The sequence below is a fragment of the Symphalangus syndactylus genome, chromosome 13, assembly GCF_028878055.3.
Source record: "Symphalangus syndactylus isolate Jambi chromosome 13, NHGRI_mSymSyn1-v2.1_pri, whole genome shotgun sequence".
In the NCBI taxonomy this organism is placed as follows: Eukaryota; Metazoa; Chordata; class Mammalia; order Primates; family Hylobatidae; genus Symphalangus; species Symphalangus syndactylus.
Window position 1 is genome coordinate 38,073,474 of NC_072435.2, and position 24,580 is coordinate 38,098,053.

Sequence of the window (24,580 nt, forward strand, 5' to 3'; positions counted from 1 at the left end):
AAGTGAGAAGTTTAGAGAAAAAAGAGTAAAAAGAAATGAAAAAGCCTCAAAAAAATATGGGACTATGTGAAAAGACCAAATCTATGTCTGATTGGTGTACCTGAAAGTGACAGGGATGGAACCAAGTTGGGAAACACTCTTCAGGATATTATCCAGGAGAACTTCCCCAACCTAGCAAGGCAGACCAACATTCAAATTCAGGAAATACAGAGAACGCCACAAAGATACTCCTCGAGAAGAGCAACTCCAAGACACATAATTGTCAGATTCACCAAAGTTGAAATGAAGGAAAAAATGTTAAGGGCAGCCAGAGAGAAAGGTTGGGTTACCCACAAAGGGAAGCCCATCAGACTAATAGCGGATCTCTCGGCAGAAACTCTACAAGCCAGAAGAGAGTGGGGGCCAATATTCAACATTCTTAAAGTAAAGAATTTCCATCCAGAATTTCATATCCAGCCATACTAAGCTTCATAAGTGAAGGAGAAATAAAATCCTTTACAGATTCAAATGCTGAGAGATTTTGTCACTACCAGGCCTGCCTTACAAGAGCTCCTGAAGGAAGCACTAAACATGGAAAGGAACAACTGGTACCAGCCACTGCAAAAACATGCCAAATTGTAAAGACCATTGAGGCTAGGAAGAAACTGCATCAACTAACAAGCAAAATAACCAGTTAACATCATAATGACAGGATCAAATTCACACATAACAATATTAACCTTCAATATAAATGGGCTAAATGCTCCAGTTAAAAGACACAGACTGGCAAATTAGATAAAGAATCAAGACCCATTAGTGTGCTGTATTCAGGAGACCCATCTCACGTGCAGAGACATACATAGGCTCAAAATAAAGGGATGGAGGAAGATCTACCAAGCAAATGGAAAACAAACAAAAAAAGCAGGGGTTGCAATCCTAGTCTCTGATAAAGCAGACTTTAAACCAACAAAGATCAAAAGAGACAAGGCCATTACATAATGGTAAAGGGATCAATTCAACAAGAAGAGCTAACTATCCTAAATATTTATGCACCCAATACAGGAGCACCGAGATTCATAAAGCAAGTCCTTAGAGACCTACAAAGAGACTTAGACTCCCACACAATAATAATGGGAGAATTTAACACCCCACTGTCAACGTTAGACAGATCAATGAGACAGAAAGTTAACAAGGAGATACAGGAATTGAACTCAGCTCTGCACCAAGAGGACCTAATAGACATCTACAGAACTCTCCACCCCAAATTGACAGAATATACATTCTTCTCAGCACCACATCACACTTATTCCAAAATTGACCACATAGTCAGAAGTAAAGCACTCCTCAGCAAATGTAAAAGAACAGAAATTATAACAAACTGCCTCTCAGACCACAGAGCAATCAAACTAGGACTCAGGATTAAGAAACTCACTCTAAACCACTCAAATACATGGAAACTGAACAACCTGATCCTGAATGACTACTGGGTACATAACGAAATGAAGGTAGAAATAAAGATGTTCTTTGAAACCAATGAGAACAAAGACCCAACATACCAGAATCTCTGGGACACATTTAAAGCAGTTTGTAGAGGGAAATTTATAGCACTAAATGCCCACAAGAGAAAGCAGGAAAGATCTAAAATTGACACCCTAACATCACAATTGAAAGAACTAGAGAAGCAAGAGCAAACACATTCAAAAGCTAGCAGAAGGCAAGAAAGAACTAAGATCAGAGCAGAACTGAAGGAGAGAGACACAAAAAACCCTTCAAAAAATCAATGAATCCAGGAGCTGTTTTTTTGAAAAGATCAACAAAATTGATAGACCACCAGCAAGACTAATAAAGAAGAAAAGAGAGAAGAATCAAATAGACGCAATAAAAAATGATAAAGGGGATATCACCACCGATCCCACAGAAATACAAACTACCATCAGAGAATACTATAAACACCTCTATGGAAATAAACTAGAAAATCTAGAAGAAATGGATAAATTCCTGGACACATACACCCTCCCAAGACTAAACCAGGAAGAAGTTGAATCCCTGAATAGACCAATAACAGGCTCTGAAATGGAGGCAATAATTAATAGCCTACCAACCAAAAAAAGTCAAGGGCCAGATGGATTCACAGCTGAATTCTACCAGAGGTACAAAGAGGAGCTGGTACCATTCCTTCTGAAACTATTCCAATCAATAGAAAAAGAGGGAATCCTCCCTAATTCATTTTATGAGGCCAGCATCATCCTGATACCAAAGCCTGGCAGAGACACACCAAAAAGAATTTTAGACCAATATACCTGATGAACATTGATGCAAAAATCCTCAATAAAATACTGGCAAACCAAATCCAGCAGCATATCAAAAAGCTTATCCACCAGGATCAAGTTGGCTTCATCCCTGGGATGCAAGGCTGGTTCGACATATGCAAATCAATAAACGTAATCCATCATATAAACAGAACCAAAGACAAAAACCACAAGATTATCTGAATAGATGCAGAAAAGGCCTTTGACAAAATTCAACAGCCTTTATGCTAAAAATTCTCAATAAACTGGGTATTGATGGGATGTATCTCAAAATAATAAGAGCTATTTATGACAAACCTACAGTCAATATCATACTGAATGGGCAAAAACTGGAAGCATTCCCTTTGAAAACTGGCACAAGACAGGGATGCCCTCTCACCACTCCTATTCAACATAGTGTTGGAAGTTCTGACCAGGGCCATCAGGAAGGACAAAGAAATAAAGGGTATTCAAGTAGAAAAAGAGGAAGTCAAATTATCCCTGTTTGCAGATGACATGATTGTATATTTAGAAAACCCTGTCATCTCAGCCCAAAATCTCCTTAAGCTGATAAGCAACTTCAGCAAAGTCTCAGGATACAAAATCAATCTGCAAAAATCACACGCATTCCTATACACCAATAACAGACAGAGAGCCAAATCATGAGTGAACTCCCATTCACAATTACTTCAACGAGAATAAAATACCTAGGAATCCAACTTACGAGGGATGTGAAGGACCTCGTCAAAGAGAACTACAAACCACTGCTCAATGAAATCAAAGAGGACACAAACAAATGGAAGAATATTCCATGCTCGTGGATAGGAAGAATCAGTATCATCAAAATGGCCATACTGCCCAAGGTAATTTGTAGATTCAATGCCATCCCCATCAAGCTACCGATGACTTTCTTCACAGAATTGGAAAAAACTACTTTAAAGTTCATATGGAACCAAAAAAGAGCCCTCATTGCCAAGACAATCCTAAGCCAAAAGAACAAAGCTGAAGGCATCAGGCTACCTGACTTCAAACTATACTACAAGGCTACAGTAACCAAAGCAGCATGGTACTTGTACCAAACAGAGATATAGACCAATGGAACAGAACAGAACCCTCAGAAATAATACCACACATCTACAACCATCTGATCTTTGACAAACCTTATAAAAACAAGAAATGGGGAAAGGATTCCCTATTTAATAAATGGTGCAGGGAAAACTGGTTAGCCATATGTAGAAAGCTGAAACTGGATCCCTTCCTTACACCTTATACAAAAATTAAATTCCAGATGGATTAAAGACTTAAATGTTAGACCTAAAACCATAAAAACCCTAGAAGAAAACCTAGGCAGTAACATTTCAGGACATAGGTATGGGCAAGGACTTCATGACTAGAACACCAAAAGCAATGGCAACAAAAGCCAAAACTGACAAATGGGATCTACTTAAACTAAAGAGCTTCTGCACAGCAAAAGAAACTACCATCAGAGTGAACAGGCAACCTACAGAATGGGAGAAAACTTTTACAATCTACCCATCTGACAAAGGGCTAATATCCAGAATCTACAAAGAACTCAAACAAATTTACAAGAAAAATTCAAACAACACCATCAAAAAGTGGGCAAAGTATATGAACAGACACTTCTCAAAAGAAGACATTTATGCAGCCAACAGACACATGAAAAAATGCTCATCATCACTGGTCATCAGAGAAATGCAAATCAAAACCACAATGAGATATCATCTCACACCAGTTAGAATGGCCATCATTAAAAAGTCAGGAAACAACAGGTGCTGGAGAGGATGTGGAGAAATAGGAACACTTTTACACTGTTGGTGGGACTATAAACTAGTTCAACCATTGTAGAAGACAGTGTAGTGATTCCTCAAGAATCTAGACCTAGAAATACCATTTGACCCAGCCATCCCATTACTGGGTATATACCCAAAGGATTATAAATCATGCTGCTATAAAGACATATGCACATATAAGTTTATTGCAGCACTATTCACAATAGCAAAGACTAGGAACCAACCCAAATGTCCATCAATGATAGACTGGATTAAGAAAATGTGGCACATATACACCGTGGAATACTATGCAGCCATACAAAAGGATGAGTTCATGTCCTTTGTAGGGACATGGATGAAGCTGGAAACCATCATTCTGAGCAAACCATCACAAGGACAGAAAACCAAACACCGCATATTCTCACTCATAGGAGAGAATTGAACAATGAGAACACTTGGACACAGGGAGGGAAACATCACACACCAGGGCCTGTCATGGGGTAGGGGGAGGGGAGAGGGATAGCATAAGGAGATATACCTAATATAAATGACAAGTTAATGGGTGCAGCACACCAACATGGCACATGTATACATATGTAACAAACCTGCACGTTGTGCACATGTACCCTAGAACTTAAAGTATAATAATAATAAAAATGCACTCTGTAGAAAGACCTTATAAATGTAAGATAATGTGGGAGAGGCTTTTATTCTGCCAAGTCATTTCAAATACATGAAAAATCTTACACTGGAGAGAAACCCTATGAGTGTAAGCAATGTGGTAAAGCCTTTGTTTCTTTCACTTCCTTTCAATATCATGAAAGGACTCAGACTGGAGAGAAACCCTATGAGTGTAAACAATGTGGAAAAGCCTTCAGATCTACCTCACACCTTCGAAAACATGGTAGGACTCACACTGGAGAGAAACCCTATGAGTGTAAGCAATGTGGAAAAGCCTTCAGATCTACCTCACACCTTCGAAAACATGGCAGGACTCACACTGGAGAGAAACCCTATGAATGTAAGAAATGTGGAAAAGCGTTCCATAATTTCTCTTCTTTGCAAATACATGAAAGGATGCACAGAGGAGAGAAGCCCTGTGGATGTAAGCATTGTGGGAAAGCATTCATATCTGCCAAGATCCTTTGAATACATGCAAGAACACACAATGGAGGGAAACCCTATGAATGTAAAGAATGCAGAAAAGCATTCAGCTTGCCTACTTCCTTTCATAGACATGAAAAGACTCACACTGGAAGGAAACCCTATGAAGGCAAGCAATGTGGCAAAGCTTTCACTTCTTCCAGTTCTTTTCAATATCATGAAAGAACACACACTAGGGAGAAACCCTATCAATGTAAGCAATGTGTGAAAGCCTTTATTTCTTCCACTTCTTTTCAATATCATGAAAGGACTCACATGGGAGAGAAACCCTATGAGTGTATGCCATGTGGGAAAGCCTTCATTTATTCTAGTTGCCTTTGATATAATGAAAGGACTCACACTGGAGAGAAGCCCTGTGAATGTAAGCAATGTGGGAAAGCCTTCAGATCAGCCTCACACCTTCAAATATATGGAAGGACTCACTGGAGAGAAACCCTATGAATGTAAGTAGTGTGGGAAAGCATTCAGACCTGACAAGATTCTTTGAATACAGATAATGAATGTAAACAATTAACTGTTTATAATAACTGTATACTAACAAATGTTATTTTTAAATAATTAAGAAGCTATAATAGTAAGGCCAGGTGCCATGGCTCACACCTGTAATCCCACCACTTTGGGCAAGGTGGGCAGATCACAAAGTCAGGAGATCGAGACCATCCTGGCTAACATGGTGAAACCCCGTCTCTACTAAAAATACAAAAAATTAGCCAGGCGTGGTGGTAGGCACCTGTAGTCCCAGCTACTCGGGAGGCTGAGGCAGGAGAATAGCATGAACCCAGGAGGCGGAGCTTGCAGTGAGCCAAGATTGCACCACTGCACTCCAGTCTGGGTGACAGAGCGAGACTCCGTTTCAAAAAAAAAGCTATAATAAAATATCCCATTGGTGTCATGTAGTAGATCAACCTTATACTGTTAAATTGTTATTATTTGGACATTTTGAATCAGTATAACCAAGTGGATAAAATGCCAGGCATCTTTTTTTGGGGAAATTTTACTTTTCATGCTTATGTACTTAAAATTTTATCTCAACGCTAATTTTTCTTATTTTTTTTTTTTCCAGAAAAAAACTCACTCTGTCACCCAGGCTGGAGTGCAGTGGCATGATCTCGGGTCGCTGCAACTTCTGCCTCCAGGATTCAAGCAATTCTCCTGCTTCAGCCTCCTGAGTAGCTGGGACTACAGGCATGCGCCACCACGCCAGGCTAATTTTTTGTATTTTTTAGTAGAGACAGGGTTTCACCATATTGGCCAGGCTGGTCTGGAACTCCAGACCTCATGATTTCGCCCACCTCGGCCTCCCAAAATGCTGGGATTACAGACATGAGCCATCATGCCCAGCCGCAACCCTAATTTTTCATTCAGTCATAATACCAATAGTTACCTCATGTACCTCTGAGTGCCTTCTTCCCAAAAACCAGCAGTGCCATACCTGCCGTCAGCAAGTGTGTAATATACCATAGTGATAAATATGACCAAAAGCCATAAATGACTGTGAGATGTATGAGAATTACAAGTCACATTAGTAAGAAGAGAAAAATTTTGGTCATGTTCATGATTTGAAATATGTTTTCCTCTATCACATTTAGAAATATAGTTACAAAATGCCCTTGTTTTTGTCCTGATTCATCATGGTCACTGAGGAGCATCGTCTCATATGCCTAGTATGTGACACGTGTCTCTCCAACAATAAAAGACTTGGCCTTGGCTGGGCATGGTGGCTCACGCCTGTAATCCCAGGACTTTGGGAGGCCGAGGTCAGGAGTTAGAGACCATTCTGACCAATATGATCAAACCCCATCTCTACTAAAAATACAAAAATTAGCAGGGTGTGGTGGCATGCTCCTGTAGTCCTAGCTATTCAGGAGGCTGACACAGGAGAATCGCGTGAATATGGGAGGCAGAGGTTGCAGTGAGCCGAGGTCACACCATTCACTCCAGCCTGGGCAACAAGAGCGAAACTCCGTTTCAAAAAAACAAAAAAGGACTTGGCCTTGTGGTGACTTGGCCTTGTGGTGACTTGGCCTTGTGGTGAGGGGAGGTAATCTGTAGACTCCTGGACCTGTTTTTGCCTTACTTATTCTCTAAAGACTGAAATATTTCCTAAAATGTACAGGCACTGTTTACCAGAAAGTACCTTAGTTAAAACATAAAATCGTTTATGCCTTATAAAGCTATATTTTTTCAAATTGCTTTACTGAGTCATAGGAGGCTAATAAATTTGTGTAAATTGTCTAAATACAAGCTGTCTTTCTCTGATAACGTGCTGTTGATGCTAACTTGTCAACAGCCTGCTTATCTCAGCAGTGTAAAGTTAACAGCAACATGGAAAAGTTTCTTTTATATGTTATGCAACGGCATAGAACAATTCAGTCACTTCCTTTAAGGTACCAATGAAGCTGCTCTTCAGAAACGCTTATTTAAAACTCCCTAAGGTCAAAATCCAGGCACCACAGGATGCAGCATCAGCCACTGACCAAACCCTGTCTGTATTGGAGGTGACATACCCAGTCCCAGATAATGTATCCACATCAGTGAAGGGTGGAGTCATTGATTGTCAGATCACACAAAGTAACTCAGAGCAGGAAAGACAGGGCAGTGAAACCTGGCCAGGCACAGTGGCTCACACCTGTAATCCCAGCACTTTGCTAGTCCAAAGCGGGTGGATCACTTGAGGTCAGGGGTTCAAGACAAGCCTGGCCAACATGGTGAAACCCCGTTTCTACTAAAAATACAAAAATTAGCTGGGCATCGTGCTGTGTGCCTGTAATCCCAGCTAATCAGGATGCTGAGACAGGAGAATGGCTTGAGCCTGGAGACAGAGGTTACAGTGAACTGAGATCAACTTATTGCACTCTCCAGCCTAGTCGAGACAGCGAGACTGTCTCAAGAAAAAAAAAAGAGTTGGGTGCACCTGAATTCAACCCCTACCTCATCCTTCTCCCTTGAAGGCCAAATACACCCTGATACTCTTCACCAAAGAGTAGAAACAACACCATTCACTTGATCCCAAATGTAACTTTCCACAGGATGCAAGCACAGTGTTGGAATGGCCAATGACAGTGATAATGAAAGTGCAGGCTGAGGGTGATGAACAGGACACACTGGAGAGCCTGACATTGGCCTAGACTATGGGGGTGTCTTGATGCTTCACAAAGAGCCAAAGGAGCACCCCAGAGAGGACACTGGAGCACAGGCCCAAAGGGTGTTCATTGTAGGGTCCAGCCCCACAGGGTCGGTAGGTCTCTCCCTGTGTGCGGCGACGAGAGAGCGTAGAAATAAAGACACAAGACAAAGAGATAAAAGAAAAGGCAGCTGGGCCCGGGGGACCACTACCACAAGTCGCAGAGACCGGTAGTGGCCCCGAATGTCTGGCTTCGCTGTTATTTATTGTATACAAAGCAAAAGGGGCAGGGTAAAGAATGAGCCTTCTCCAATGATAGGTAAGCTCACATGGGTCACGTGTCCACTGGACAGGGGACCCTTCCCTGCCTGGCAGCTGAGGCAGAGAGAGAGAGAAGACAAAGAGAAAGACAGCTTATGCCATTATTTCTACATATCAGAGACTTTTAGTACTTTCACTAATTTACTACTGCTAGCTAGAAAGCAGAGCCAGGTGTACAGGATGGAACATGAAGGTGGACTAAGAGCGTGACCACTGAAGCACAGCATCACAGGGAGACGGTTAGGCCTCCGGATAACTGCGGGCGAGCCTGACTGGTGTCAGGCCCTCCACAAGAGGTGGAGGAGCAGAGTCTTCTCTAAACTCCCCCGGGGAAAAGGTGACTCCCTTTCCTGGTCTGCTAAGTAGCGGGTGTTGTTCCTTGACACCTTTTTGCTACCGCTAGACCACGGTCTGCCTGGCAACGGGCATCTTCCCAGATGCTGGCGTCACCGCTAGACCAAGGAGCCCTCTGGTGGCCCTGTCTGGGCATAACAGAAGGCACTCCTGTCTTCTGGTCACACCTCACTATGTCCCCTCAGCTCCTATCTCTGTATGGCCTGGTTTTTCCTAGGTTATGATTATAGAGCAGGGATTATTATAATATTGGGATAAAGAGTAATTACTACCAACTAATGATTAATGATATTCATATATAATCATATCTAAGATCTATATCTGGTATGACTATTCTTGTTTTATATTTTATTATACTGGAACAGCTCGTGTCCTCAGTCTCTTGCCTCGGCACCTGGGTGGCTTGCCGCCCACAGTTCATATGCCAGAAAGGCCACTAATTTTGGAAGTCAGTGACATTGGTGCCTGTTTGAGTCCTGATCCTACAAAGAGTGATCATTGAAAGCTCACACACCAGGTGGGATAGCTCACGCCTGTAATCCCAGCACTTTGGGAGGCTGAGGTGGGTGGATCATCTGAGGTTGGGAGTTTGAGACCAACCAGGCCAACATGACAAAACTCCATCTCTACTAAAAATACAAAAAGTAGCCAGGTGTATTGGCTCACGCCTGTAATCCCAGCCAATCGGGAGGCTGAGGCACGAGAACAGCTTAAACTCGCAAGGCAGAGGTTGCAGTGTGCTGAGATCGCACCATTGCACTTCAGCCTGGGTGACAGAGTGAGACTCTGTCTCCAAAAAGGAAAAAAAGCTCACTTGGTTTTTCCCATGGTGCCCCCACTGCAGGTGTACCAGATACTCACATTGACCATGGGAGGAGCCCTTTATACTGAGAGAACCTCAGAGCCCTGGAAAGCTAGGGATCCACAGGCGGATGCAGTAGTCAGTGATGCCCTCCAGAAGTGATAGTTTTTGTCATGGGGCTTTTTCTAGATATACTAGTGAAACAAATGTGGGTGTAGGTAAGAAATAACTTTTAATTCTAGACCTTGAAGTCAGCTTGCCATTAAAACAGTTCATAACAAAAAAGTCTAGGTACTGAACTTGTAAGTAAAAATAAAAATATTAAATAAATATTTAATAAGATATTAAATAAATACATAAAATATGCTTGTATATAGGCTTAGAAGGGGTCAGTCAAAAATTCAGGGGCCGCTGGGCAGATTGGCTCATGCCTGTAATCCCAGCACTTTGGGAGGCTGAGATGGGCAGATCACTTGAGGTCAGGAGTTCAAGACCACCCTGGCCAGCATGGCGAAACACTATCTCTATGAAAAATATAAAAATTAGCTGGGTGTGGTGGCACACACCTGTAACACCAGCTACTCCAGAGACGGAGGCATGAGAATCACTTGAACCAGGGAGGCGGAGGTTGCAGTGAGCCAAGATCGTGCTACTGCACTCCAGCCTGGGCTACAGAACAAGACTGTCTCAAAAAAAAACAAGTTCAGGAACCTGGAGGAAGGAGAGAAACTGAAGCATGCTTTGGTTAATAGATATTTCATTTTGACTGATCACTAAAGAGAAAACTATTCACCTAATGGTTTGTGAGGTAAATACTGGAATATCTAGTGTGTATCTGGTTTGTCATAGGTAACAAACATAGCACCATCTAAGTCATCATGGGAAGCTTGTTTCATTGTAGTAAGGTGCTCTTTCACAACACAAAGGATGGGGGATTTATTGAATCACAGCCATTTTCAGGATTGCCCACCCACCCCCATCTCCTTTCCACACCCCTTACTCTTTTTCTATCCATGTCTTTGATTTGACTGGTCCTGAGTTGTATCCTTCATAGTAAGTGGGTAAATGTAAGTGAACTGTGGGTAGTTCTATCAAATTATGGAACTTGAGGAGGCTGTTGTACAGGACCCAGATCTAGATACGGTTGCTGAGAAGTACATGTGGCCCCTGGGGCTTTGACTTGCATCTGCCAAGTGGGGCTGTGTTGGGTGAGCCAGGAACTTGTGGAGTCTCTGCTAACTCTGGGTGGTTTCTGAATTGCATGGTTCCATAACTGCTTAGTGCTGGAGAATTGGTTGGTGTTCAGCAAGCACCACACATTTGATGTCAGACAAAAAGACAGCATAGGTCAGAATCTTCCACTAACAGTGAGAGAAGTGGTCTTTGCTGGGCATTGAGACCCTGGTGGAAGGACTGTGTCCACACTGTGGGGAGGGGCCAGCAGGGTGTGTGTGGAAGTCCCAGAAGTAATTTTCTGGCTGCTCACATTTCCTTCACACATTACCTAGGAGTAGGCCAGCCTGGCCTGTGTCTCCACGGTCCAAGTGTTTCCTAAGCTTGAAAATGTATAACTATTGGAGTGTGGGTTTCCTTGCGAGCTGTGGGTGAGGCAGGCTGCCTACCTGAGCTGCCTCCCTTTTGTTTTTTTACAGAATCTTGCTGCCATGGAATTGCTCTTTCCCCATGCATCTGAGAATTTATTTGTTTGTTTGTTTGTTTGTTTATTTTTCAGATAGAATCTCACTCTGTGGCCGAGGCTAGATCAGTGGCGCGATCTCGGCTCACTGCAACTTGCCTCCCAGATTCTCCTGGCTCAGCCTCCTGGGTAGCTGGGACTACTGGCACATGCCACCACACCCTGCTTTTTTTTTTTGTATTTTTAGTTACGTAGTTTTCACCATGTTGACTAGGGTGGTCTCAAAGTACTGACTTCAAGTGATCCACCTGCCTCAGCCTCCCAAAGTTCTGGGATTACAGGCATGAACTACTGCACCTGGCCGCATCTAAGAATTTTATTCTGTGATTTGGGTGTTAGGATTTTAATTAGCTGGTTGGAACCTTAGTGAGCAGTTTGATAATGTTTGAAGAAGGAAATCGAGTTCTTGAAATAAGCTGTTTTATGCCAAGTCAAAATAATAAAAATATAAATACTCAGACACATACCACCCCAAAAAATAAATAGGCCTTGGACAGTTCTGGTGTGTCTCCTTGGTCTCACTTATTTTTGATACACAAAGGTGATCAAAGTTTTGATTCTTTTTATTGTTCTTTGTAGCTTTGTCATCTCTTTGTCACAAAGCAGAATTTTGCTGCTTTTGAATTTTTAGTAACAGAATATTACCATAATACACCATTAATATTATGCTGAGAGGGGGTCTTTCTGGTTTTCTTGCCTAAGCCTGTTGCAAACACGCTGCTCTGTGAAGTTGTGGGTCACGTAATTGACTCGCCCATTCCACTACTTAATGGGACTTGAGTTGGTTCAAGTCTATATTTTGATCTTTTTGTTTGTTTGTTTGTTTGTTTGTTTGTTTTTGAGATGGAGTCTTGCTCTGTTGTCGAGGCTGGAGTGCCGTGGCAGGATCTCGGCTCACTGCAAACTTTGTCTCCTGGGCTCAAGCAACTCTCCTACCTCAGCCTCCTGAGTAGCTGGGATTACAGGCACCTGCAACCACAGCCAGCTAATTTTTGCATTTTTAGTACAGACGGTTTCACCATGTTGTCCAGGCTGGTCTCGAACTCCTGACCTCAGGTGATCCACCTGCCTTGGCCTCCCAAAGTGCTGAGATTACAGGCATGAGCCACCATGCCCAGCCTGTCTCTTGATCTTATTGACAATGCTTTTCTTGTTTTTATTCCTCATTGGAAATACAACACAAAGTTTTACACATTGGGAAATAATTGCTGGGTTGTAGATTATGGATAAATTCAAATTTACTAGGAAATGTCAATAGAGTATGAATGTAACTTATGAATTAACCATCTCACCTTTCATGCACATGTCTTTATTCTTGTGACTTGCCAACACTTTGAATTATCTAACTCACTTTTCGTCGCCCATTTACTTTAAACAGAATCTCTGTGTGATTATGTATTGCTTTTTATTTGTTGCCATTGGTTGAGCATTTTTCTTATATAATCTTTCATCTTCTGTGTAGCAGTATCCAGTCATCCTCTTACATTTGACTAATTTGTAGTTATTTCTCTTTTTTTCCTCATTTTCTTTTATTTTAATTTAAGACAGCCTTGCTCTGTAGCCCAGCTGGAGTGCAATGTTCTGGTCACTCACTGCGGCATCAAGCTCCCGGGCTTGAGCAATCCTCCCACCTCGGCTTTCTGCCCAGCTAATTTTTTTAATTTTTTTGTAGAGACAAGGGTGTCATGGTTTTGCCCAGGCTAGTCTCGAACTCCTGGGCTCTATCAATCCTCATGCCTCGGCCTCCCAAAGTGCTGGGATTGCAGACATGATCCACCATGCTCAGCAATGAGGGTTTTTTTTTTAAACCAAGATATCTGTACATGTTTCTGACAAATACTTAAAATCTTTAACAACTGCATACTAACCAAGGTTATTCTGTCTTTCATTTTCATTATGATTACTTGTTTTTCTTTTTTTTTTTTTTTTGAGACGGAGTCTTGCTCTGTTGCCCAGGCTGCAGTGCAGTGGTGCGATCTCTGCTCACTGCAACCTCCGCCTCCTGGGTTCACGCCATTCTCCTGGCTCAGCCTCCTGAGTAGCTGGGACTACAGGCGCCTGCCACCACGCCAGGCTACTTTTTTGTATTTTTAGTAGAGACGGGGTTTTACCATGTTAGCCAGATGGTCTCGATCTCCTGACCTCGTGATCCACCTGCCTCGGCCTCCCAAAGTGCTGGGATTACAGGCATGAGCCACCACGCCCGGTCCCTTGTTTTTCTTTTTTATTCTCATTTTTTCCTAGATAATTACAATAATTTTCCATGTAGTGGCCCTCGCATGCATTTTCATCCTTCATGCAATCATACAGCTACCTCGATGTCCCTTCTCTCTGCCATTCTGAAATGGGACCTCACTCCTTTGTGACTCTTGCTCCCCATCTGCTATGTGATAAAGTCCTGTCTGATTACATCGTCTCCAAAGCCTCTTTTTGGACTTCTGTTTACCCCTTGGTGTGTCCTGTATTTACTCTCCTCAAAATATATACTTGGAGGCCAGGTGTGGTGGCTCACGCCTGTAATCCTAGTATTTGGGAGGCCGAGGTATGAGGATCCCTTGAGCCCAGGAGTTTAAAACCAGCCTGGGCCACACAGGGAAACCCTGTCTCAAAAACAAAATTTATACTTGCAAGCCCTAAACCCCAACACGGTCATATTTGGACATGAACCCTTTAGGAGATCATGTACATTTATAAAGGAGGGCCCTCATAATGGGATTAGTAAGAAGAGAGAAAGAACTATCTCTCTAGCATGTGAGGACACAGCAAGAAGTCATCTAGCTGCAAGCCAGGAAGACACTCTTTGCTAGGAACAAAATTGCTGGCAGCAAGATATTGGACTCCCGAAGCTCCAGAACTGTGAGAAAAAGTTTCTGCTGTTTAAGAAACTGAGTCCATGGTATTTTGTTATACCAGCCTCAGCTAAGTCACCCCAAGAGTCCTCACATAAATCATATACTATCGTATAAGTGCTGCATTTGGATCTACCTGGAATGTCTCCAAATCTTCTACTTTTCCTCTTGGACCCATTGTGAGAATAGGTGTGCTTCATAGGCAACTACTGGTGATAGTAGTGATAGCCCTTAACAACTTGGGACAAAAAAGGAACTTTTACTTTTTTTTTTTTCTTCTTCCTGAGATGGAGTTGGTGCTCTGTTGCCCAGGCTGGAGTGCAATGGCGTGATCTTGGCTCACTGCAACTTCTGCCTCCTGGGTTCACGCAATTCTACTACCTCTGCCTCCAGAATAGCCAGGATTACAGGTCTGCACCACCATGTCCCGATAATTTTTGTACTGTTAGTTAGAGACAAGGTTTCACCATGTTGGCCAGGCTGGTCTTGAACTCTTGATATCAGGTGATCCACTTACTTTGGCCTCCCAAAGTTCTTGGATTACAGGCGTGAGCCACCATGCCTGCCCTGTTTTATGTATATAAATATGTGTGTGTGTGTGTGTGTGTGTATACATATTTCTCTTTTTAATAAAATAGAGACTAGGTCTCACTATGTTGCCCAAGGTGGTCATAGGCCAAACTTTTGGGCTCAAGCAATCTACCTGCCTCGACCACTCAACATGCTGGGATTAAGACATGGGAAACTGCCAGGCCAAATGAAAGAGACTTAGTGGGAGGCCGGGCGTGGTGGTTCACACCTGTAATCCCAGCACTTTGGGAGGCTGAGGGGGTGGATCACCTGAGCTCAGGAGTTCAAGACCAGCCTGGACAACATGGTGAAACCACGTCTCTACCAAAAATACAAAAAATTAGCCAGGCATGGTAGTCCCATTCTCACAGTCACAGAAAGGTTCTTTCTTAAGGATTCCACCTGCTGGAAAGCATTATATACTACCAGAACTTGTTCAATTCAAGAGTGTCTGGTTTCATCTCCATGTCATAATTACAACCAAAATCCTAAAGGGACTTATTTACCACACTGTGGTTGCCATAAGGCCCAATTTTTACCCTCAGCAGCAGCTATAACGTCCCAAGTCACGGCTCTACCCTCTAAAGATGTGCCTGAGGCTTGTGCCTGCCTTCCTAACACATTAACCTGTCCAAAGCTTCCTGCAGAGCTGTGTCCCAGTCCCAAAGTGCCCCTTTCTAATAAGTCTATATATTGGTCTCAAACATTGGGCTAAGTGTCAGATAAATGCTCTCCAATAATCCAAAGACTAACAAATAATCTGGATTTCTTTTTTCCTTTTTTTTTTCTTTAAGAAACATAGTATGGCTCTGTTTCCCCGGCTGGAGTGCAGTGATGGGATCATAGCTCACTGCAGAAACTCCTAGGCCTGAGGGATTCTCCTGCCTCATCCTCCCAAGTAGCTGGGAATAAAGGCACATGCCACCATGTCTGGCTGTTTTTAAATGTTTTGTACATGTGGAGTCTCACTATATTGGCCAGACTGTTCTTGAACTCCCAGGCTCAAGTGATCGCCCTACCTCAGCCTCCCAAAGTGCTGAGATTACAGTCATGACCCAATGCTCCCAGCCCTGAAGTGGAAATATTTCTTTTGTTTGTTTGTTTGTTTTTTGAGACAGAGTCTCACTCTGTCATCCAGGCTGGAGTGCAGTGGCATGATCTCGGCTCACTTCCAGCTCCCGGGTTCAAGCGATGCTCTGCCTCAGCCTCCTGAGTAGCTGGGATTATAGGGGCCCGCCACTACGCCCGGCTAATTTTTGTATTTTTACAAGGGGCTTCACCATCTTGGCCAGGCTAGTCTTGAACTCCTGACCCAGGTGATCCACCCGCCTCGACCTCCCAAAGTGCTGGGATTACAGGCATGAGCCACTGCGCCCGGCCCTGAAATGGAAATATTTCAAAGGGAAAACATCTAACGTTAAAGTTGTTATCTACAGAGCAGTTAACAGGTCAGGGTCCATCGTGAGGCAGAAATTTAAAAATAATAAGGACTGAATTTATTTACTCCAAGAAAAGTAAAAGCTAAGGCCCAGAGTGTGGCAAGGCAAGGGTTAAAAAGAAAAGAAAAGAAAAGCACAAGTTTTCCTCTGCCTAGCAGCTCACTTCCAGGACGTTATCAAGAAGATAACGATGTCCAAATAGCCAAGGCCAAAGGAATGGGCTCCAGACACCCCTCCCTTCCAGAGCAAGGTTGAAGGAAAAAAAAAAAGAGACAGATTATTTTACTGTTACTCTTTTCCAAGTCTTCTTAAGCATTATTACGTTTTACAAATGTCTGTATTTAGCCAATTCTTGTTTTTCTTTCAATGCAGCTACAAGGACACTGGCTATGCAAGGTCATAAATTATGTTATGCTATAGATTACATGACCTGTCACTGTATGATTAACTGCTTTTGTTTTGCATCTGTAAGGCAGGTTATAAAAACCCCACAAGTGGGGGAGGAAAAATCTAAGATAACTTAAGTGCATTTGAAAGACTCCCAGATCGCGGTGGAGGTGGCAGCTGAGGGACCCGCAGTCAGTGACACTGCAGCACCTCCAGGCCAGGCTGGTGGGAGAGAGAGTGGAGAGCTGGAGCTGGATGTGGATAGGTGGAGGGAGCTGCCCTGGGAACTGGGCTCTGCAGCAGCGCGGCTCTAGGGCCTGGAGCCTGGGAGAGCAGAGATGGGGGCTTCCAGGACAGGATGCTTGGGGAGAAGAGAGTCGGGCGGTTTCCATGGGACGGGGGTGCTGTGGCAGGTGATGTGGGCCTGTGGCTATCATAACTAAGCCCAATCGGGACGTAAACTTGGATTCCATGGGAATTTATGAAGAGGAAGGCTCTGATGACAAAGAAGTCATCGATGAGGAGGGGGATGAGGGTCACTGGCAAGCTCGCTTCCTTATGGAAAGAAAAGTGAACACTCAACCACTGCTGCAAAATGGGGTCAAAGGATGAGACTCTCACTGTCAGGGAATAAACTGCTGCAGAACTCTTAGAGATTGCAAAGACCTTTCAAAAACAGCCTGGGAGGCCGGGTGCCATGGCTCATGCCTGTAATCCCAACATTTTGGGAGGCCAAAGTGGCAGGATCACTTGAAGCCCGAAGTTGAAGACCACCCTGACCAGTGAAGTGAGACATTCCCATCTCCATAAATTTATTTTTTAATTAGCCAGGAGAGGTCTTGTGTACCTACAGTCACAGCTACTCAGGAGGCTGAGGCAGGAGGATCACTTGAGCCCCAAAGTTTGAGGCTGCTGTGAGCTTTGATCAGGCTACTGCACTTCAGCAAGACACTGTCTTAAAAAAAATAAAAATCGAAAACAAAAAAACCCATAAAAAACCCACCAAACACCCTGGGGAAACCCTGACCCCCTTGGATGGTCTAATTGTAAAACACAGCAGGTGGTGATATTTCCTTATGGACCGGATCATTCTGGCCACATAAGAGGCTTGGACTACTGAGGATTTACCAGGCAGGATGACCTCCTTGCAGTCAATGGAAAAGGCCCCTGGTGAAACCATCCCTTTAAACTTTATCAAATTCATCAGGGAGGAAGGGAGGAGAAAAACTTAAACCAAGCTGGCAGCACCTTCAGCATTAATCACTAAGTCAGCTTGTTCTCTGACCTTCCTCATATTTGCTTCATACCTAGTGTCCTAGAATCTCGTTGCGGTAAACTGAGGAAGGAGAGACCAATATGGAGTACAGGAGGATTTGTTTATATTTTAGGTATGCGCCGGCTCAGACGATTCATATCCAAAAAGCTGAGCATTGAACGAAGACAAAGACTTTACACATAAGCATAGGAGGAGAGCAGAAACTCTGCTGGTGTCTTATTTACACAATGGGATTGAAGGTGTTTGTTTCGCGGAACTAATCGATGGGGTGAGAAGTAGCTGAAAAACCTGCAGGGGGCAGCAGAGCCCGAGGCCAGTGATTCCACGTTGAGGACAGTCTGGAGCCTGCAAAGGGAGGGAAAGAGAGTTTCCCTGGGGGCTTCCCGGGCAGCCCACCCCCTTCTACAGGTGGCCTCCAGCCTCCAGAAGGAGTGTGGATTCCGAGAAGCTGCAGAGCCCTGGAAAGCAGAAGACCCATGTGCAGACGCATTTGTGGCGTCTCTGTCCTTTCTGGTGTACCGCTGGAGCTGTCTTCTGGGCGGGGTTTGGGGTTTGACATGCACGGGGTCGTTGGGGTCAGAGTTATTTGTATAGATAAAGAAAATGTGTGGCCGGGCGCAGTGGCTCACGCCTGTAATCCCAGCACTTTGGGAGGCCGAGGCGGGCGGATCACGAGGTCAGGAGATCGAGACCATCCTGGTTAACACGGTGAAACCCCGTCTCCACTGAAAACACAAAATATTAGCCGGGCGTGGTGGCGAGCGCCTTTAATCCCAGCTACTCCGGAGGCTGAGGTAGGAGAATGGCGTGAACTCGGGAGGCGGAGCTTGCAGTGAGTCGAGATCGCGCCACTGCACTCCAGCCGGGGCTACAGAGCAAGACTCCGTCTCAAAAAAAAAAAAAAAAAAAACAAAACAGAAAATGTGTGAAGATCAGGCTAGAGCTAGAGACTGAATTGTTTGGTGGTGTTACCTGGATAAAGGGTTCATGAAGTTGACAGTTTACTTAGGTCAGAAACAAAACCTGGTGAGTTTCCTGCTGGTGAAAATGAAGATCTGAAAGGAGGAAGCATTTTCACACTATGAGGAGGGGATGGGGGGTGTGTGAGCAAGGCTTGGCCACGCCTCATCCCCAATTCCGGCCCGCTCGAGGACATATGCGTCTCCTCCTGGTGCAGTCGTGCCTGGCCTGATCTCGGTTCCCCTGCTGCTCTGAGGCCAGCAGATAGCTCCTCTGGACATTGAGTCTGAAATTCCCGGCACACTCCTGTGACCCCGTGCAGAACGAAGGAGTAGGGACAGTCCCTTGAGTGAGGATGATGCTAGTGTTCTCTTCTATCAATAGCAAGTTTGGCTGAAATGCAAATAACCAATAACCACAATGCAGAAAGCAGCTCGCCCTTAGAGAAGCTGTGGCTAGAATCCGTCCGTCTGGCTCTGCGGGGCCTGATACTCAGGGCTTCAGCTGTCACTCAGATGTGGGGGGCGGGACCTAGCATTTCATCCAATCAGAGGTGCTGGGGCGTTGCCCTTTCCACAGTTCATCCGGAAATGGAAGGGGTCTTATTCCTGCCCTCACCTTCGTCGCTGAGCGGGCGGCTGTTGTGATCTGGTCTGTCCAGCCCGAGAGGGACCTGGTGCTTCTACCCAGGCTTCTGTCGCTCTGTCGCCTGCGCTATGCCCTGCTGTAGTCACAGGAGCTGTAGAAGGGACCCCGGGACATCTGAAAGCCGGGAAATGGTGCGTGTGCGGGGCCGGGTGTCGTGAGACGGGGGAGGGGCTGCCTGGAACAGGCGGGAACCGGCTGTGGCGGGACCCGGGCCTTCCTGCGGGCGACTCCGGGGTCTGGAACCGAGTTCTCCTTGAGCAGCTCGGCCCTCAGTCCCCTTGGCCGCTGGACGGGGCTGGCCCGGCAGCCAGGACCCGGGCGTCCTGTCCCGTCCCTGCGCGGCGACTGCGGCCCCGGCCCCGGAGCCCTCTCTGGGCAGTTACGCGCCCGCAGCCCCACGTCTCCCCAGATTGTGCGGAAGCAACGGGAGGGTCATGGGGGCATCCTGACTCGGGTGTGGGGTTCGTGCGTGGGAGGAGCAGTGGTCTGTGGGGCCCCCAGTCCCCACTTTCTCCTGTTAAAAATTAAACTGAGGTACGTTAACAGTTGAAGAGTTCATTTGAGCAAACAGCAATTCACGAATGAGAAACACCCATTCCTGGCTTGTGGTTTGTCAACGGAAAAAGCCTAACTATGTAAAATAAAGAAGTTTATTCAGAGCCGAATAGGAGAGACCTTGGCCGAGGGAAACACAACCCCAAGCAGCCTGGAGTAAGTGAGCCCGAGGCGGCTCAAGACAGTTTGGTTTTATTCATTTCAGAGAGACAGGAATTGCAGGAAAATCATGAATCAGTGCCTGAAAGGTGTAAGTTCCATTGGCAGAAAGGGTGGGACCTGTGGAAGGGGGGTTAGAAGGCACAGGTGGTTGAGGGATTCTGTAGGTGGCAGTTGGTTGAGAGTGTTGAATCTTTGTCTAAAGTTTGGAGGAGGTAGGAAGGAATGCTGAAGGAAGGGGGTCTGTTATCTGCCACTTGATTCCATCCCAGCCAAAAAACAGTCCTGTTTCTCGAGATTTTATTAATTCTAAGGTGTGAGTTTACTTTTGCCTCGTGTGGCCTTAGGTCTTGTTTGTAAGTTAGTATCTTCTTGCCACAAGGAGTCTGTTTTTCCATTCTGATGATATCTATATTTACATGAATGTGCGTCAGTTGCTGCATCTAAACTCCTAAAGGGAGAGGGTATAAGGAGACCTGTCTCACCTCCCATCCTGTCGTACAGAGACACTCAATTTTCAGGGTTTTTTGGGGGTCCCCTTGGCCAAGAGCCGGTCACTTCACTTAGATGGGAAGGCACCTTGTTTTTGTTTTTGTTTGAGAGTCTCCTTCTGTTGCCCAGACTGGAGTGCAATGGCCTGATCTCGGCTCACTGCAACCTCCGCCTTCCCGGTTCAAGCTATTCTCCTGCCCCAGCCTCCTGAGTAGCTGGGATTACAGGCATGCACCACTATGCCCTCCTAATTTTTGTATTTTTAGTAGAGGTGGGGGTTTCACTATGTTGGCCAGGCTGGTCTCGAACACCTGACCTCAAGTGATCCACCCACCTCAGCCTCCCAAAGTGCTGGGATTACAGATGTGAGCCATCTCACCAGGCCAGAGGTATGCTTTTATTTTTAGTTTACCAGTTTAGGGGTAGGCTTTTATAAGTTACGTGACAAACCGGATAAATGCTTGATTGGTTGCAGAGATGCAGTTGCCTTATTTGGACTTGTCACTCCGAAATAATCGAAAGGTCAAGATTTCAGCTGGAAGAGTTTATTCAAGCGGAAAGATAGCAGTGGCCCACTTGGGAAAAACACAGACTCTAGGGAAATAGACTCAGTACTCCAAAATTGGAAGTTAAGTTCTTGCTTGTATTACCAGGAAAAGAGGTCCTGATCAGACCCCAGGAGAGTTCTTGAATCTCACACAGGAAGGAATTCAAGATGAGTCACAAAGTGCAGTGAGAAGAGAGTTTATTGAAAGCTACTCTGGGCCAGCATGATGGCTTAGGCCTGTAATCCAAGCACTTTGGGAGGCCAAGGTGGGAGGATCACTTGAGATCAGGAGTTCGAGACTAGCCTGGGCAACATGGTGAAACCCCATCTCTTCCAAAACTAGCAAAAATTAGCCGGGTGTGGTGGCCTGCACCTGTAGTCCCAGGTACTCAGGAGGCTGAGGTGAGAGAATCACTTGAACCCTGGAGGGAGAGGTTGCAGCCCAGCTGAGGATGCGCCACTGCACTCCAGTGTGGGTAACAGAGTGAGACCCCGTCTCCAAAAACAAAACAAACAAGAAGGAGTTCAAGACCAACCTGGCCAACACAGCGAGACCCTGTCTCTATTTAAAAAAAAGAGAAAAGGAAAAAGAAAAACCTTCTCTGTAGTAGGGCATCCTCATACAGCAAGTGGAGGAACGTACTGTCTTTAAGTTTTTCTTATGTAGGGGTCTTGTCTATGTAAAGAATAAACTACCTGTGCCTACCTGTATATGGACTGACAGGGTCACAAAATTTATTACTCTGTTGATTTAAAGAAAACTATCCTTTACATTTTAGCGCCCAAGTGCATTGAAACAACTGTAATTATCTTGAAAGCACATATTGTTATGGGTATTGGGACATCAGGACATTCTGTTGTGGGAGTGTAAGGATACTTGCAGGTATCTTCAGGCTGTTTTCTTCATGGGAAACATTTTATGATCATGGGTTGTGACTGGCAAGGAGTGTTTCTTGTTAGTCTCAAGATGGAGCTGAACTTAAACTGGTGTTACTCTGGCTCCCCTAGGCACCTGCTTCCCTAACACTTACGTAGGCAAAGGGCAAATAAATATAACAGGATTACATTTTCCATAGAAGGCTGATGTATGAGATACAACAATTTAATTTTTTTTTTTTTTTTTTTTTTTTGAGACAATGTCTTGCTGTGTGGCCCAGCCTGGAGCAGTGGTGCAATGATGGCTTACTGCAGCCTTGGCCTCCCGGCTCAAGCACCTCCGCCTCCCTGGTAGCTGAGACTACAGTTGCCCACCAGCACACCTGGCTAATTTTTTATTTTTTACAGAGGTTAGGTCTCGTTACGTTGCCCAAGCTGGTCTCTAGCTCCTGGCCTCAAACAGTCCTGCTTCCTTGGCCTCCAAAGGTGCTGGGATTACAGATACAGATATCAGCCACTGCACCTGGCTAACAACTTAATTCGTAATGATTTACTTTTTTCCCCCAGAGCTTGTTTTCTTTTCTTTCTAGCTGGTTTTTATTTCCTTTTCAATTTAAAAGAGTGAATTTAATGTTCCAGCTGAAGACAATCTGATAGGCATGAGATCTTTCTGTGAGAAAGTAGTCTCTGTAGTCTACTACAGAGATCAGTAGTGAAGAGGGGCCTGGCAGGATGGCTTACACCTGTAACCGCAGCACTTTGGGAGGCCAAGGCAGGTGGATGGCTTGATCTCAGGAGTTGAAGACCAGCCTGGGCAACATGTTGAGACCCCATCTCATTTGTGAAAAATCATATTAATATAAGTTAAAAAAAAAAATAATGAAGAGGGAAAGGGTCTTTCCTGTTTCCCTTCAGTCATTTACAACATTTACAAAACACTATAGGTAAGAAAGAAGGCGAATCTCTAATCAGGGAATGGAGGATTCCAGCTAGCTGTGTGAAAGCTATGTGTCACGTGACTCAACCCCATGATCACATTGCTTCAAGATAATTTAGAGATCTACCAGCTTAAATTTTTGAATTACTTTGTTGTTTTTGTTGTTTGTTTTGATATAGGGTCTCTGTCACCCAGGCTGGAGTGCAGTGGCGTGATAGCTCACTGCAGCCTCCACTATCTGGGTTCAAGTAATTCTCCTGCCTCAGCCTCCCAAGTAGCTGGGATTACATGCATGTGCCGCCACACTCAGCTGATTTTTGTATTCTTAGTAAAGACACAGTTTTACCACGTTGGCCAGTCTAGTCTCAAACTCCTGTCCTCAAGTGGTCCACCCACCTTGGCCTCCCAAAGTGGTGGGATTACGGGTGTGAACCACTGCGCCCGGCCTGACTTACTTGTTCACACAGCCTATGTAGGTAGAAAATTTCTAGGTATGTAATTACAAGGTAATAGGTAAATTGTGCCTGATTAAGCATGAATTTTATTTCCCTATAAATTAGTAATTTCCAAGAGTTGTATTTAAATTTGATTTCAGGGTCCTTAGGTAGGACCTTAGGACACTACACACAGTTCGGCCTCATTGCTTCTTATTTAAATTTTTTCACACTTTCCAGGGCAACTGGTTTCCCCCTACAATTTCCAAATATATGGGATGCCGGGTCTCAAATCCTCCACCCTCATACCACAGCCTAACTCTTCAAGGGCTTGCAGTAAAATCTGTTTTCTGAACATTTAACATGACAGGAAAGCAGAGAACAACCACTAGACATTTTCCTGAAAAATCCTTTCTGCCTCTCCTTTTATCTTTCCTAGACACAGACACCTTATCAGGACGTCTTTGGGATGAGGTTCCCTTCTGGAAACTTTGCAGGGTGATATGTCTTCAGTACACTCTCCTATCTTTTCCAGGTTTTGAGTTTTAGAACTGCCTGTAGCTGACCCAAGACCCCCACAATTGCCATAATTGCCTGTCTCTTGGAGGGTCTAGTGGGTATCTGTGCCTAGGGGAGTGGGGCCTCCCAAGGCAGCAGCTGAATGACTAATGGTGGAGGAGATGCCTGGTATACTTTTCATCTAGATACCCAATTCGTGGGTGCTCAGCTTCTCTCTCCCAACTTCAGTTTCCATTAATTGGAGACACATGGCCGGTCAGCTAATCGGATGTTGCTATTGAGGAAAAACAGAAATGATTCCTGTCCTTTGGTTTGTCTCAACTGTGAAGAGAGAAATATCCCAAAAGACAAGGAAAGGCCACCCCAGCAAGGTTGTATTTAGCTGTCCTACAGGGAGGTGGTCACCAGAATGAA

General features: G+C 44.6%; 2 protein-coding genes across 5 annotated transcripts in view; both read left to right on the forward strand.

Moving 5' to 3' along the window:
• LOC129460880 (zinc finger protein 69-like) overlaps nucleotides 1-12,017 on the forward strand; it is a 32,084-nt gene extending 20,067 nt beyond the window's left edge. The window contains 1 exon segment of the mRNA XM_055239370.2: nucleotides 4,791-12,017. Within this exon segment, the coding sequence (XP_055095345.1) occupies nucleotides 4,791-5,542 (752 nt within the window). The 3' untranslated portion in view covers nucleotides 5,543-12,017.
• The window catches only part of LOC129460877 (zinc finger protein 700), a 35,966-nt gene continuing 16,944 nt past the window's right edge, over nucleotides 5,559-24,580 (forward strand). Inside the window, exon 1 of one of the 4 annotated variants that reach the window (XM_063616099.1) lies at nucleotides 5,559-5,664. In XM_063616099.1, the coding sequence (XP_063472169.1) occupies nucleotides 5,590-5,664 (75 nt within the window). In that variant the 5' untranslated portion in view covers nucleotides 5,559-5,589. Of the gene's footprint in view, nucleotides 5,665-19,177; nucleotides 19,779-24,580 lie in introns of those variants that run through there. The other 3 variants (XM_055239366.2, XM_055239365.2, XM_055239367.2) reach the window with 3 other exon arrangements.